The sequence below is a fragment of the Platalea leucorodia genome, assembly GCF_965183815.1.
Source record: "Platalea leucorodia genome assembly, chromosome: 10".
Lineage (NCBI taxonomy): Eukaryota > Metazoa > Chordata > Aves > Pelecaniformes > Threskiornithidae > Platalea > Platalea leucorodia.
The window spans coordinates 18890900-18906833 of record NC_138832.1 but is presented as its reverse complement, the minus strand read 5'-3'; the positions used below and the strand labels follow the sequence as shown (position 1 = coordinate 18906833).

The following is a 15934-nucleotide window of genomic DNA, read 5'->3' as shown; positions in this document are numbered from 1 at the left end:
AAATTTTATTATACAGGAGCAGAAAATAGTCTCAAATAAAAGACCACTTTTAAAATAAGTTCTTTTCATTCCTGCTGAAAGTATTACAAATTACATTTTACTGCAAAATAGCTAAGTTAATCTTCATTTCTAACTTAACTTTTCAGTTTAGCTCAGCTTCTGCCATCAGGCTTGTGATAAAGCTTTAATCGCTATTACAAAAAACTCAGACCGCTGCTTACCCTTAAAAGAATAAGCTAACAAAGCCTCCAAATCCTTCACTCATATAAGTGGTTCTCAACAATCTATGTATCACCTTCATATCTGATATTTTTGGTTCTGCATATGTTAAAAGCCATTAAAACCTAGATGGTAAATTAGCTAGCCAGCCAGTGTTGAAGCAGTTCACATTTAACACACCTTCATACATCCTCATATTAAAATAAGTTTATAGTAATGATGCATTTTAATTAATTACAAATTACAATTTATTGATTATAAATTATTAATGTTGCGAGGTCTGTTTGGTTTTTTCCCTAGTAAATTGTGACAGATGCCTACAACTTCCTGTTCTTATAATTAATTTAAGTATGGCAATCAAAGTGTTTAAAAAAACCTGAAGAAGGTACTTATTTCATCTCTGACATTTAAAAAAAAAAAAAAAAAGTGTTATCAGAAACTCCAATAACAAAGTGCAACTCCAGTGTAAGTTTCCAGTGAAAGAGCACGAAATGTACCCTTCTTACAGGACTGGATAAGGCTTCCAGAAAAAGTATGTTTGATTGTAACTTTTTTTTTTTTTAGTTAAAGAAATCAAAATGTTTCAGCACTTACAAGCTCCATTCTAAACTGTCTAGCCTTTCAAAAACCATCTTTCATTAGGCAGTTCACACAGCAAACCACCTAATCACCCTCATTAAGCAATGCCATCCAGTGGATACAAGAAACCTTAATCCTTCCTCCAAGAGTTTTCCAGGAGTGAAATTAGAAAGATGACATTTGCCAGAGCTTTGCCCTTCAAGATTACTATACATAGAACCAGAACAGGCCCTCTTATTATTCCCTGAGAAAGTTCGAAATTTAACTTAATCTTTTCATATCTTTATTTAACACATTTAAAAGACTGATGAAGAGCAAAGTATGATTGCAACAGACTGAGCAATAAGAATACTACAATAGTGTGCACATTTATCTCACTGACTTGTCAATGATACTTCACAGTTTGCAAACAAATTCAAACCCACTACTTGAGGGTAGTAAGACTGACTATATCATGTTTTGTAGTTGGTATTCTACCCTTCCTTAGCATTGCTATTGTGCCAGACTAATAGGCATTGCATTCATTTACTACAATTACTTTAAAATTTCTGAAATTAAACATAAAAATATTGACATTTAAATAATGAAAAAACATAACAATTTAAAGAAATACTAGGTTCAAAAGTCAAGCATTCCACTACTAAAACTATGAATTCTGAAGAACTTATTAGAAATGCAGATTTAGGCAGGTATCGGTATAAAAAAAAAAAAATCTTAGTCTTAATTAATTCCATCACAGTTCCCGCATGTATGTACAAATGTTTATTTACTAACACAACTGGAACAAGGCATACCTTTGTGGAACTGCTTTCAGTAATTTTTGCTAGCTGCCAAAGGATTACATAATGAGTACACTGCAGTGCATGAATAACAATCTGAAATCAAAGGGAAAAAAAAAAAAAAAATGCATTAGATGACAACGGCCAATAAAAGACAGCAACAAAAGCTATTCATTGTTGTACCTAAATAACACATTTTAACTACAGACCTGTTCTGGCATGTCTCCATTTTCAATGCCAGTTTTCAATAACTTGTAGTTGCAGCCAAACAAGTCCCATCTTGATAGGTCATGAGCACTGGAAGCATTAGAAATGAAGCAAAGATGTAATTTAACTAACACCATTTCTGCAATTTAATGTTAACAACTACTAAAAACTTAACTGATTGAAAAAATATGAATAATAAAAAAAAAAACCCAGCCAAACCACAAATACCCCCCCAAACTCCAACGAAAACACCCCCCCAACAACAACACACACACCAAAAAAAAAAAAGGCAAAAAACCCCAGAATATTTCAGTTTTGTATATATTTCTTCGTGTATTCAAAATGCGTTATGTTCTGCACAACTCTCAATCATCCACACTAAACAAAAAAACCCTCCAAGTTGCATTAAAAAGCTAAGAGGTATTAAATTAAAAACAAACAAAAACAACCCACGCACACCGCAAACCCTGACAGATGTCTGCAGAAGCCTACTTACTTGTGAAAAGCCGTGATTCTCTTCAGTGTTGACAAGACTTGATATGCGTCATCTTCATCAGGTTCCTCCCCCTATTTAATAATCATATAGTAAGATATCCCAACCAATGTATGCTAAGCAAAGTAGGGAACTTACGATATTTATTTTTTTTTTTTAAAAGAGAGAGAACAACACCCCCCAAAACACCCCCCTCCCAACCAACAACCACCAAAATAGAGAGGGAGGGATAACTGCATCTAAATTATTTATCAATGACACATTTGTTTTTAGAAGAGTTAAACAGTTTGAGAGAGGCGGTAGCAGTTCGTGTTCAGAAATAGTCAGCAGCACAAGCAGAAACAGGGGAGGGAGGTAGGGAGGAGGGAAAAGGGGAAAAAAAAAAAAAAACAAACAACACTCTAGGATAGCGGAATACAATGTATTATGTAGGTGCTTCAATTTTCTCTGAAGAATCCAGCAGAGGCCACTGTCAGACAATAGATACCGGACTAGATAGGCCACAGGTCAGTACCTCAATCTTTCTTTAATTACAGAAAAAAGGTCTTTGAGAGCGGTAAGAGAAGTGTTTTGTTCTCATTTTCCCGCAAGTTCTGGCAAACTTGCATTTGGAGAAAGAAAAGGAGTAAAAAGGAAAGGGTCCAAAAAGTATCTATTTAAGTACATAGGATAAACTCTCTCAGGTCACAGAAACTCCTCCTCAGTCTATGAGAGATACTGCAAGTCCAATGTGTTTTACTGTTCTGCAGTTGCACAACCTTATCAAAGCACTACGGATTTCAACACTTGTACCCAGCATTTGCCATTTTCCTTCAAGCCAACTGTCCTGACATTTCATTTCCTTGCTTTACATCTCATTCTTTCTTTTTCTCACCAAGGGGGAAATAAATGGATTACTAGGCACATTTCTTGCATAGTCCACATATGTCTAGAGTGGAGTCCTAGCTCAGACCATAATAAGCAAGAGGAACAGGAGCGAAGCTTGATAAAATAAGTATGCATCTGAGAAGTGTGGCAAACGAAGTCGTCAGAAAGGCTCTTCCCATGCTCCTTATCACAGATGAGAAGGAGGAGAAAAGTTTTGTCTGAATGTCAGAGATCCCACATAGTGAAGTTAAATACTGTATCAGAAAATTCTCACTCTTCAGATTAGCACAGTGTGGGAACAAAGTGATTTTTAAGCTATTAGCTGCATCTGCCTGCATTCAGGAAGGGAGGGGGAGTGTTTTCTAGAGGTTTTGCTATTTAACAACAGCAACATGCAATCGCAGGCAAGAGCAGCAACACTAGTACATCTGAGGATAATCCTAGTGGAATTACAATGGCACATCTCTCAAAAACATGAGCTTCAAAACCTAAAGGTGAAAAGTTTATGTCATTTCGTAGTTTATCTGAAACTCATCTCAAATTCCCAAAACACACTTGTCAAAAGGAGATTAAAGACTCGCTGTCCTAACATTAAAAGAACAGTCCGAGTTCACATAATCGCAGCAATGATACTGTTGTACTATTGTGCTTGACTTAACAGTTTTGAAAGTCGGAGGGAAGTTCCCATCTCTAACTCATTGACTTGCATAGGAAGGCAGAAAAACATACTGGAAATATTTACAGGGGCAGGAAAAGTTGATCTTGCACATTAAAATACCTCTTGCAGGAAGTCTTCAAGAAGTCGATTAAACTTGTCTGCCAATTCATCTATTAACTGACTTCTTGCAATGTCAACCCTGTTAAAGATTGTGAATTCTTCATTACAGAGAGCGTGGTATGTTTTTGAACAGGCTTCCAAAACATCTATATCTGTGTGCTTCTCCACAATATCCCGGATTTGTCGCAGTAAGGCATCCAAATGCTACAAGAAAGATAAGGCGTGAGAAAAAAAATATGTATTCATACACACACACACACATTTTTAATAAACCTTAAGGGATTTTAAAATATAAATTCAGTTTATTACTTTTGTAACTATGACACAGAACACAAAACACTTACAGAAAGCCAGTGAAACTTCTGAGTAAATTAACAATCTATTTAGCAAAAATTAAGTAGGAGCTTGTCAAAGGCTAAAGATTCAATGCATCTTTAAAAGTCATTAAAAATTTGCAATTGTCAGTATGGTTTTATCTAACACTTGAATTTGCAATGACAACTGAACAACACAGAAGCATTCATCTCCCACTTACACAAACATTTATACATGGTCTTAAAAGCTGTATAATTGAAGATTTAGTTTCGTAACACTCAAGTGTCAGCACTGAAACCAACTTCAGTTGCTGTTATATGCCTCCCCTCAATCCAAGTTGCTCACTCCTGCTCTATCACTGCTAGGCTATGCTGTCAACTAAACATTTTATTACTTTTTTGACCCTCATGTGTTCCAGCTACTTGCTTCATAATACACCAAATAGTATATCTGAGAAGGAGAAAATGGAGACGATAACAGTTTATACCAACTTCATCACCATAGCAGATAAAATGAGCGCAGTAACTACATACTTTGTGATCTGGTAGTTTTCCCCTTTTCATGCAATGAAGATGGTGGTTTATTAGTTTCAGTGATCAGAAAAAGAACACTTATCAAACTATTTCTACAAGCTTTATCCATCAGGCAGCATACCTCAAACATGACCATAAGCCAACAATAAATGCTCTTGCATAAAGTTCATCTAACTTGCAAGATTCTCTTTTAAAACTCACCAGACAGGCCTTAGAAAACTCACACTTTCAGTATCTCTAACAACAGTAGCCAGTCACAGCTCTGAAGTCCCAAGTCTCATTCTCAATAAGGGTTACAATAAATAAAGTCCCACTTACACAAAAAAAAACACACCTACAATGGTGACTGAAATTCCAGTGGCTAAGTCTAAATTCTGGAATTTCTGCTTTGTGTTAAATGTTATTGAATGTTTCCTTACCTTTTCTAATCGCCCTGTTGTATAAATTTCCAAATCAAAGTACTGTGGCAACTGCAATAAGTTGGTGACTTTTTCTGCATCTACAGAATACTGTAAAATTGACAAGGAAAAACGTTTAAATAAAAAAGTTTTGGACAACACAATTTGTCATAGAACAATCAAATATTAACAAATACTAACAAGAAAAAAAATTAAGACTTGTGCAAGCCATGCAGTTAATTACAGAAACTATACTTGTTAACTTTTCAATAACAGTCCATCAGCAAGAAAGGGAATTAAACCTACCTTTGCTAGCAACTGAGGAAGTGCCACTGCAAAAAGTTCAGTAATTTTTGTCCTGTCATCCAACTGGGTTTTCTTTTCCTTTGCTGTCAGCACCTAAAATATTGGTATTGTGAGGATTTTACAACTAGAAGTTCTGGTGCAAAGTTTCATTATCGTTAATGAAATGAGAATTTGGTACACAGACCTTTCAATATCACTATAAAATTGGGGGGGGGGGGGGGGGCAGATTAAAAAAATCATTCAGCGCTCAAAAAATGCAATTCCAAGTTACACCTAATACTACTGAGATTATCTTGAGTGACCATCTAGAACAAAAGGTTTGCCTTCCCTGCACCAAAATACCATGATCAGAATGTTTTTCTTGACAATGAAAGAACAGCAAATCTTTAAGCTCACTTATGATTTTTAATGGTATTTACTCAATTCATAGGTCAATCTGATCTTCATACAAGTTTTCAATCTGTACCTAAACAGGTTTCTTACCAAAAGCTGCACCAGTCTTGAAAGCAGTTCCCTTCCCTGCTTAATGCCCCAGTAAAAGAGGGCTGCCTAAACTCTATATAGTCAGAGAAAAGCCAACTGGTGGACTGTCCTCCTTCCAAAGAGACTATAAGTATATACCCTTCCCTTATTTTGCTCTTTCAAACTGAAAATAGTTTTAGCTTTCCTGAATACTGATTTTTGTTCTCTTTTCCAACCAATACTTCTTTTCAAAATCAATTTACTATTACCTTTAATAGTAAAAACAAATGCATTACTCCTAACATTATTAAGCATGCACCAAAGTCCAGAAAAAGTGAACTAGCCAGGGTAGTCAGATACTGCAGGCTGTGGAGACCGAAGCTGGACTTCTGAATTCAGTCCCTTCAGCAGTAACAGCCTACAACCTTTTCCTTCTTCCCACATTGTCCCCACATAGCCATTCCCACATCTCCAGACGAGTAGCTTTTTGCTTCCTACCCTTTTCCCTGTTCCTCTTCCCACAGGAGGATGACATTCAGCTGCTTGCCGAATTGTACAAAGCATTATTTCAATCAGTGCGCTTTCCTGTCTATCCGTTAAAGCTGAAATTTAAGAAACAGATGTTAATACACAGCTTGATTTTTCATTTTCCACAAGTATCGGTATCTAAGGATCAAAATATGTTTGTTTTTTTAAAGAAAAAAAGAAAGGCATTTAGGCCAATAGCTCATTTCCTGAGGTGGGGGTGGCACAGGGGAGAGAGAAGATAAGCACCTTTTAAAACAACACAAGAACATATTTTAAATTGAGGGAATATCACTGGATGAGTCACAGGACAGGATGAAACAAACACCAAGTTTTATAATCATTGTAGTTCCTTTTCTTTTTTCAGGGGTCCATTTACTAGGACCTATGAATTACAGAATTATGCCAGGGTGTTTGTTTGGTTTTACTGTCACTAAAGAAGTGACAGTGTTTTTCCATAGGGTAGTTTTAACACTCAATAAATGAAAGAGCTTCACAAGCAACTTAGTTTCTCTAATGCCAGAAGTGCAGCCTGAACCTGTGGAACAGGGCAACTGGACACCACATGCTTTATTCCCTCTCTTTTCTCCCTCTTCTTCCCACCATTGTTCTTCTGTGTCTCACTTCCATACTAGAAGTGGTCTCTTTCTACTCTTCCTCACATTTTATAATTAGTATTAGTGATTTATTAGAGTCATGTAAAAATGGAGAATATATGGAGACTCATAAATGTAAACATCTTATTTCCTTATAAATCAAGACTAACAGAAACTGCACAGCAATATAAAGAAAGATCTAGGAAAATCTCTTACGTTCTTCTCCATTGAGAGGCTCCTCCAACAGAAGACTGTTCATACATTCCCAGTCCTTCAAGAGGTCTGTTGCACAGTCCCACATGCTGTCCACAAGATAAGCAGCATGTTCATGCAACTAAAATGAGAACAGATTAAGTATTTTTCTTTAACAGCAATAAAGTTCATTACAGAACTTGCTATAATACAGGACATTTTTCTTGCTTGGCTCCTGTCTGTGGCAAAAAACCAGAAAGTTCTGCGAGCCGCTCTTCCCCAATTAACTTAAAAAGATGAATCCAGACCAGCTGCTACAAAGCGTAGTGCTACACGATCTGTGAGAACTTGGGGGACAGGAGGGTGGGGGTTTTGGGAGGTGTCGTGTCTCCCCCCCCAATAAATCTCCTAAATCACAATTTCTTTCCACCTATATATTAGCATGAAGAATGATGGACAAATATTTGTCAGAGCAGAGCTCACAGGCTGTCTCAACAGTGTGTACTGGACAGATCCTTCAAATAAACACAACTACACAAAACAGTCTTTCGACCCCGAGGTTGCTCCAATACTAGGAAAACCAGGACAGATTCACGGTTACTAACCAATGGGTGGGGAAAAGAAAAACGACAACAGATTAATATATTTGAAACAAAAACAGGGCAAAAAAACCCAAACAAAAACAAACAAAAAACCCAAAACACACACCACAAAACAAAGGATATCCCTGAAACTCAACTTACTTCACTTTCCAAAAAGAAAAACACTAATGTCTTCACAAGATTAGCATTCGGACTTTGTCTTCCCCTCCTTTTAAGTATTCCATCATCTTCAGGATCTCTGCGGCTGAAAAGCCTAGAAGAAAAATTATTTCAGGACAAGTTTCTTCTTCATTGCCTTTGCCACAGTCAATTCATATCAAGGTACTGTTTTTTACAGACACACACTTAATACCTTGCTGCTTGGCTCCACATTTTATTTTGAAAGCAAGTAATTTGGGACAAGTATCATTTGAACAACTTCGTATATGCTGAGTTGGTATTTCACTGACTGTTTCCAGTAGAATGTATAACTACAACAAAATACTTTACAAACATCAGTGATAATTGCAGGTGCTTGAGGTCCCATGCTCCTCTTGAGCAAACTACATTTTCTGAACCTCCCCACATGAGACTTTAAAGCAGCAAAGAAATACCAGAAGAAGGTCTGAAAAGTACTTAATGGAAACTCTATTTTGTTTTCCCTACACACCTGATATATGTGTTGAATCTCTCTCTCTTTTTGTTTTTTTGTTTGTTTTTAACAGAAAAGTACTTTATGAAATGGTCGTATGAGCCAACGGCGGGGGGGGCGCACACATTGGGACTACAAATGGGAAAATCCTCATTATGATGCAAGCACAAGTTTTAGGTACCAAACTACATGAGCATTTTAAGATGTTTCACAAAACACAGGAAGGACAAGAAAGGAGAAGACAGAGGAATGTTTTTATTATATTCCCTGCAGGTACAAGCTTCTAAAGCGCAGCCTTCAAAATTACTCTCTATTTCCCATTCAGAAAAACTACAACAGTTCAAAAACTACAGTAGTGTTACATTTTCTGTAACGTATTTCTTAAGGCCACTTCATTATGAAGTTTTTCCTTTTCTCAGTTAAAAACTAATGAGAATCGTAGTATTAATGCACACACTAAAATCTACAGGAACAAGAAGTTAACTGTAATTTCTCCACCTTACTTTTTATAAAGAAATTCCCCTGCGGCAACTGCTACTGGCCGATGAGCTGAGTAAACCAGATGGTAGACATTTTCACAGTCTTCTGCAGTCAGAACTTCTTCACTACTCCTAGGGGTGGGGATTGGAGGAAGGAGAGGAAAAAAAAAAGGCAAAAAAAAAAAAAAAGCTGAGTCAATAGAGTATGAACTCTAATGAGGGCAATGGAGATGAAGGAGAATCTAAACCTTTTCCTTCAATTTATCATCCTGAAACCCAAACCCAGATAGCTTAGTTCCAAAGTCTTCCTAAACAAAAAATTACTGATAAAGTATGAGCGTTTGGTCCAAGGTTATGCTCAAAAGTTCAGCTACTGTGTAGTGTTCAGTACATCCTATATTTCTTCAGTTCAAATATTCCACGAAAGGTTCACATGAGGAAGGCTGAATTCTAAATTTCTAGCCTTTACACTTACTTAACTGTGGTAGTACTTTAAAATTCCAATTTGTTCGAGTGTAAGATGAGTAGACATTTCTCTAGACTTTGGATTATCTGAATTCTGTCAAGCTTCTGTCCTCGCCCACAGGTATAAGAAATACTTTTAAGTTTTAATACGTAGGTCAGATAAGTAGATATACATGTACTTACTGTAAAACAAGAGTGAGTAATTTTATTGCTTGGACTGCAACATCATATTCTTTGTCAAGAGTCATAGACACAATTCTATCCTAAGAACACAAAAGAAAGTGTTTTCAAAGAGGAAAGAAGTGTAACACAACTTTTAAAAAATTCATACATACTTAAAAAATATGAAGTTACACTAACCTTGAACCGACTGGTGAAGAGTTCCAATTTGGAATTAAGCTCTTTATTATAGTAAAGCCCTTGCAAAGCTGTTAGGCATTTGAGTCTTACTTCCCCTTGCTAAAATAAAATTAAGAACTGGATTAAAAGTCAAGTATAGGATACAGATGTGATCTTCAAATCATACAAGACAAGTTTCTTTTGCATTCTGAATTAATTCAAAGATGAAATGTTGTAAAGATATACTACCAATAATCATGTTAATGACATAAGAATATGTCCTTGTTTGTAACAAGCCAACAAAGGTATAAATAAAATAAAAAAACCACCCCCCCATGCCTTACTGCAGTTAGTATCTCTAAGTCAAAATAAACTTGCTTCATTCTTTAGAGATGTACTCTAAATGCTCAAGATATTTCTAAGCAGAATTCTATATATTTCCTTTCACTTAAATTAAAACTGACAACATCTACATCTTTAATGATCATCTCTTGTTAGATCAGAATTACCAAGTAGATACAGGGCGAAACATTCCTCCTGAAGTACAAAATCTACTTTAGCAGAACTTGTTTTAAGGTACAGATACAGAAATACTTTTCAAAAGGCTAGGACAGCTGACTTCACGCAGTTTCTGATCACCCCACTGCCAGAGGTTATTGTTTTTTGATACCAAACCCATGAACAGCACAGCATGAGTGAGCATCCCTCATTTGTTTCACTTCAAATTCAATAGCCTGAAGTCTCCAATGTAAGAACTGAGACAATGTGCTGACTCAACAATGAATCAAGGAGTATTTGTAAACTATATCTGTTGACCACTCCAAGCAGAGAATAATCTCTAGCTGGTAAGTAACAGCTTGAGGCACTCATCAGCACAAAAGGAGACTTTTCCCATGCTTTTTATAGCTAGCTGAGAATGCTAAAAAGTTTCTTAACTTGGCAAAACAGAGAAACTGTTAGGCTATATGACTGGATTATTCCATGTGAAATGCATTAATTTTAAATAGTTATATATTATAAAGTAGAAGTCTGTGTCAGCAATAAATAAACAGAAAAAGCCATTTCCTTACAAATAACAGTTCCTTTAAAATCTATATATACTCTCTAAAACCATTCAAAAATTCAAATCTATTTTTATATATATGTTGAAACACCAGTGCTTCTGAGTGATAAGAAAAGCAGTGGCTGATTAGAACAGTTTAGAGATCAAAATCTACTCTGGCAAGATCAACAACCAAAAACGTGGAGTTATGCTTCATGACTCTGTTCCTTTTCCTCAGTGCAGCTTACCTTATCATGCATAGTCCACCCTACGTATTTTAAGTAGCTGTCATTGAGAAAGGCGTCACTGTACATCTTCATCCATATTCCAATCTCTTCAATACAGATAGCTCTTATTTCAGCAATTGCATCTCTGTGGAGAGAAGTGGGGCAATGGGATCAAACAGATGATCAGTAAGAAATAGCTTGTCACCAGCTTCCAAAATAAATTAATGAAGCTAGAAATTACTTACTAAGAGAAACTTACCGGTATCTATGCACAAAAACACCTTTAAATATTGCATTCATCATGTTCTCTATTTCATCCTGATTTTCCTGAAGCTGAAAGAATGAACAGAGTACATGAACAGTGAGCAGCACTTTTACAGTCAGATCAGATGGTGCTGATGCTAGACAAACTAAATTAAGTTAACATTTGCAAGTGTGGCCATTAAATCCTTTCCTGAAATATTCACAAATCTGTTTCACAGTACAATATGCTATTATTTAAGGAACTGTATCTACCACAGCATACAAATTTTAGTAACTCTGACCACTGGAAATCTGTTCTTCAACTGTAACAAAGACTTCTTAAGTTTCTGCAAGCTCCTTCTTAAGCTATGCATAAGAATACTTAATTTTCTAGTAACTTTTTAAGCCCAATGTTCAGCCCAATTTTTAATACACTTACTATGTTTTTGTGTACATGTATTATTAGAATAACACTCAAATCATGTGAACTGCATTACAAGGAGTCTTTTCTGTATGCTAAAGAATTTGTAATCCAAGAAGACAAAATATAGATGAAGAACTTTGCAAATGGCTACATGAGCAGCATATACTCTGTTTTAAATACCTCCTTCCTCCTCATCCATTACTTAAATAGAGAGAAAAAAAAATGCAGAAACTGAGTAAGGTATTGCAGAAAAAATTAATTTAAGAATATGGAGCTGAAAAATAATGGAGGAGACAAATCCAGTCTCAGAGTAACAACACAAGAGAAAGACAGGCCAATGAGTTGAAAAGTGACACATGCAGTGTTTTACAACACAGAAAATTCTATTTGCTTTCAAAGTGCAAAAAAGTCAGTTAAAAGATATGAAAATAACTAATTATTGTCAGCAGACAAGCATATTCTTTTTGCAGTTTGAACTATAAAGGTAGCACAAATTGAGACAACGTTCATGGCAATAGTAAAGGACAAAGGAAGTCGGCATTTTCAAACATTAAACATGAACAACAACAAAGAACGAAACAGACTAATAACTACCTGTACCAAAAAAACAAATTACAGAACAAGATTAATTGTTGTCATTTATCAACGCTCATCCTATGCACACCAGCTACAGTTGTACTGACCTCCTTTCTTTTCTGTAGTAAGAGTTCCAGCCTATCATTAGCTCGTTTCCCAATTATTTTATTTCGTTCTGCTTCATACTGCCGTTGTGTATTGTCCATGTTAATACTAAGATTTAATGCCACATTCACTAAAGCAGTCATCAGCTTCATGGCTACAAAAAAGTGAAAATAAGGATTATTTAAAAGGTTACTTGATCTAAGAAAAATGATAAACAAAAATCTTGACACCTCCTCCTGTCAACCCTTTCTGTATTTATGAAAATGTATTCACTGTAAATTTCTTGATACACGAACTTCAGCTGTGTTTTACTAAGCACTGTATCATTATTTATCAGCACAATACTTAAAACACTGGCATGCTGTTCTTTTCTTTCTGACAATTTTTTAATACTATAAGCATTATTTTTGAATTGAGATATAGGATACACATTCCGCCTTCATTTTGTGAGGGAAGCAAGATTTACAAACATAGCCCAGGAAATATTAAAAGGATTCCATTATTAGAATCAGTTAGTAGACTGATATTACCAAATCATTCAACCTCAAACATAAAAGACGTTTCTTTCTTCAAAAGGAAATGTCTTAGACAACCAACGCCACCATATCACACCATTCTTCTCCCTCCAATTTAGTTTTAATGAGGGGCAGTTTTCTTTAAGTAGTCCTCTATTTGCAGAAGCAGAGAAAGGACACTAGCCAATCAGAAGCCAGAGAACTGACCAAAATGTAAAATACACGTGGGTAGGATTTTTGGCATGCTTTTATTTCGGAATCAACCCTTTTAAAAAGGGTGCAGACAAATATGCCTATTGCAGAAACCAGGAGGTGGTCAATAGTATACCTGCTTTTCTTATGAACTTTTGTAACAGCAAGGCACGAAAGGGCTTGCACTGGCAGAGCACATACAGAACATTATTAAGCGTGTATCACTAGCATAAAGTTGATGAGTAAGGCATAAAGACATGCAGATATATCGAAATATCGTCACGCAGTATGATCTCCAAGGATATCAAGATGAAAAAAACATGTCTTGAGTTAATCATAGAAGCCAAAATTACCGCAAATAACAGTAAGTATGGATACAAGGATTTTGTTGGCTGTCTCTGTCCCACATAAAACACAATCTTCACGAACACAAACTGTAATCTCATATGAAATGCACGAGTAATTACACAAAATCAACAATCGACTACTGAACAAATGCGAACAGACTACCGATAAAAATTATTTTGTGTGACAAATTAACATGCAACAGGGTAACTTCCACAACTTTCATTCAGGCACAACTCAAATTAAAATAAGTAATAAAAACTTGGTTTTTAAGAATGAACATTTGTCATATGGTACAACAGTCAAACTGCTGACAGAGCAGAATCGGTATATTCTCCTGAAATAAAAGGTTTTGTTCCTCTCTCCATAATATATGCCTTGGCTAGTGGGAGTCTCACAGCAGCAGCCCAACGCGCCGTGTGCTAATGAAACAGAACAACTGATCAGATAGTCAGAACTGAAGCTAGCCATAAATCAGCCAGTTCCAGTGAAGCTAACAAGAACTATTTCCAGTGTGGCAAGAACTAAGTTTCATGTACAGTCTAAATTCACTTTGTTCAGACTAAAATTGCTATAATAAGCCTTACAGAAGTGGAGTGCTGCACAATGCCATCTGAGACCCTTCTTCATTAATTGATGCAGGTTAAGACTTCCTTATCCAGGAAGCTTATCCTTTGTCCATATCGTGATGTATTTATTTGAAACACTCCATACTTAACTCATACAGGATTTCTTCGGGGGGGGGGGGGGGGGGGGATCACATAAAAAGGACAATTACTTAAAACCATGCAAAAATTTAGTGACTATATCAGTGATGAAGCATTCCTTAAAATTATTTCTAATGCAATGAATGGAAACACTACTTTCAATTAGATTGTGCCATGGCCTCAATATACAGCACAATTTAAATTTGTAGTAAAAATTGCACCCAATTAAAATACGACTCCTGTTTGACTTAATGCAGAGCATAAACAGGTTCAATTGCATTTGAGGTTAAAGAGATACCTACACCTTTATTATGGCCAAAGACAGACTTGTAGAATCAACTGGAAAGTTTCCTTCTATTTACTTTTTCTACTAGACCTAAAGCTAACAAAAATTGAGTACTAGACAGCTGGTAAAGAATGCTCTATTTTTCAGTAATGGAAAAGTAGTAAAGACAAGATAATATAGCTGTACCAAAACAAGTTGCATTAGATGAAACCATATCACACAACGAAACGAGTTGCATGTCGAATATCAAGAAGTTCAACCAGAACAATTCTTTCCTGTGCAACATAAAACATAAAAAGAAAGCAATACACAGATAAATATAATTCACTGACCTGCCAGTGTGCTAGTGTGCCGAAATGCTCTGACTTGTGAGTCTGACAGCCCCGTAAGCAGTGAAATAACAGTATCCATCATATACTCATCATATATGATGCTATATTGACACTGTCGGACGAGTACTCCAATGAACTCACAAAAACTGGATTTGAACTTCTTCCACTGGGGACCAGCCATAGTCAGTGGATAATCTCCACTATCCTATTAAAAAACAAAAAGGGAAACAGGAAACTCTTTCAAATGTCTTAAAAGTTATTTTATTAAATAAAGATTAACAAGAGATGGGTATAACTTTAAAGCCAAATTCTCCAATGCCATAAAAACAACACATCAGAAGAACATGATTCCACAAATATGCATCTACTTTGCAGCTCGGGCTTGTTATATGCAGAGACAAAGTTGCACAAGTTCTATCATAAAAACCACACATAACCAGATATACTGAAATAACTACCAATTTCTTCTTTCTGTCCTACCTCCCCTGCCCCCCAAAAAAAAAAAAAAAAAAAAATTTGATACCCCTTACAAATCTGCTTCAGGTTACACTAGAACAAAAGCACCATCACACGAACAGGCAGTTGACATGTTTAGGAACACTCAGTTCAGGACCATAATAAAGTTTACAGGGAGATGCTTACATATCACACTGAAAATTCCTGAAGTCACAAAATGACCTACTCTAACATCTTGAATATAACAAAGCTGTGTTCCTCTCCTGATTTGGGAACCTTTACAAATAATGGTAAAATGGCAGGGGGGGAAAAATTGACAATCATTTGTATCAGTGCTTCTGTGATCAGCTTCTTTAAGAGGCTAAACAACATTACAGGTTGAAAATAAAGAAAGTATCCATGAAAGGGATTAGAAATCTGAGAGTTGTTCATTGACACAGTGGTAAACAGTGATTAACATAGTGATAGCATAACATAGTGATAAAAAAAACCCTGAACAAACAGTACCAGCTGAAGCTTTACAAATTTCATACAATATTGCCTTAGAGTAATCAAATCTATTTATGCATTGAGATAGCTCTAAGGAACACTGAAATCCTTTTAAACAAAAACATATTACGTTTTCCCCTCTGTTAAAGTTACCGATGTGTTTAGGATTTAGGCGGAGTGAAGGGGGGAGGGCATCTGTGTGTTTATTTCCAAATTTTGGGATGAGGTTT

The 15934-nt window shown here is 35.9% G+C and overlaps 1 protein-coding gene across 8 annotated transcripts in view; it reads right to left on the bottom strand.

Annotated features, from left to right (window-relative positions):
* The window catches only part of STAG2 (STAG2 cohesin complex component), an 84473-nt gene that overhangs the window by 21563 nt on the left and 46976 nt on the right, over positions 1-15934 (bottom strand). For all 8 annotated transcript variants that reach the window (XM_082323097.1, XM_082323098.1, XM_082323092.1 and 5 more), the window contains 16 exons: positions 14760-14964; positions 12385-12536; positions 11294-11367; positions 11056-11179; positions 9787-9885; positions 9610-9689; positions 8986-9093; positions 7993-8104; positions 7274-7391; positions 6435-6538; positions 5475-5567; positions 5190-5279; positions 3923-4126; positions 2281-2351; positions 1787-1874; positions 1593-1673 (listed from right to left, as the gene is read on the bottom strand). In XM_082323097.1, coding sequence (XP_082179223.1) covers positions 1593-1673; positions 1787-1874; positions 2281-2351; positions 3923-4126; positions 5190-5279; positions 5475-5567; positions 6435-6538; positions 7274-7391; positions 7993-8104; positions 8986-9093; positions 9610-9689; positions 9787-9885; positions 11056-11179; positions 11294-11367; positions 12385-12536; positions 14760-14964 — 1803 coding nt within the window. The remainder of the gene's footprint in view (positions 1-1592; positions 1674-1786; positions 1875-2280; positions 2352-3922; positions 4127-5189; positions 5280-5474; positions 5568-6434; positions 6539-7273; positions 7392-7992; positions 8105-8985; positions 9094-9609; positions 9690-9786; positions 9886-11055; positions 11180-11293; positions 11368-12384; positions 12537-14759; positions 14965-15934) is intronic.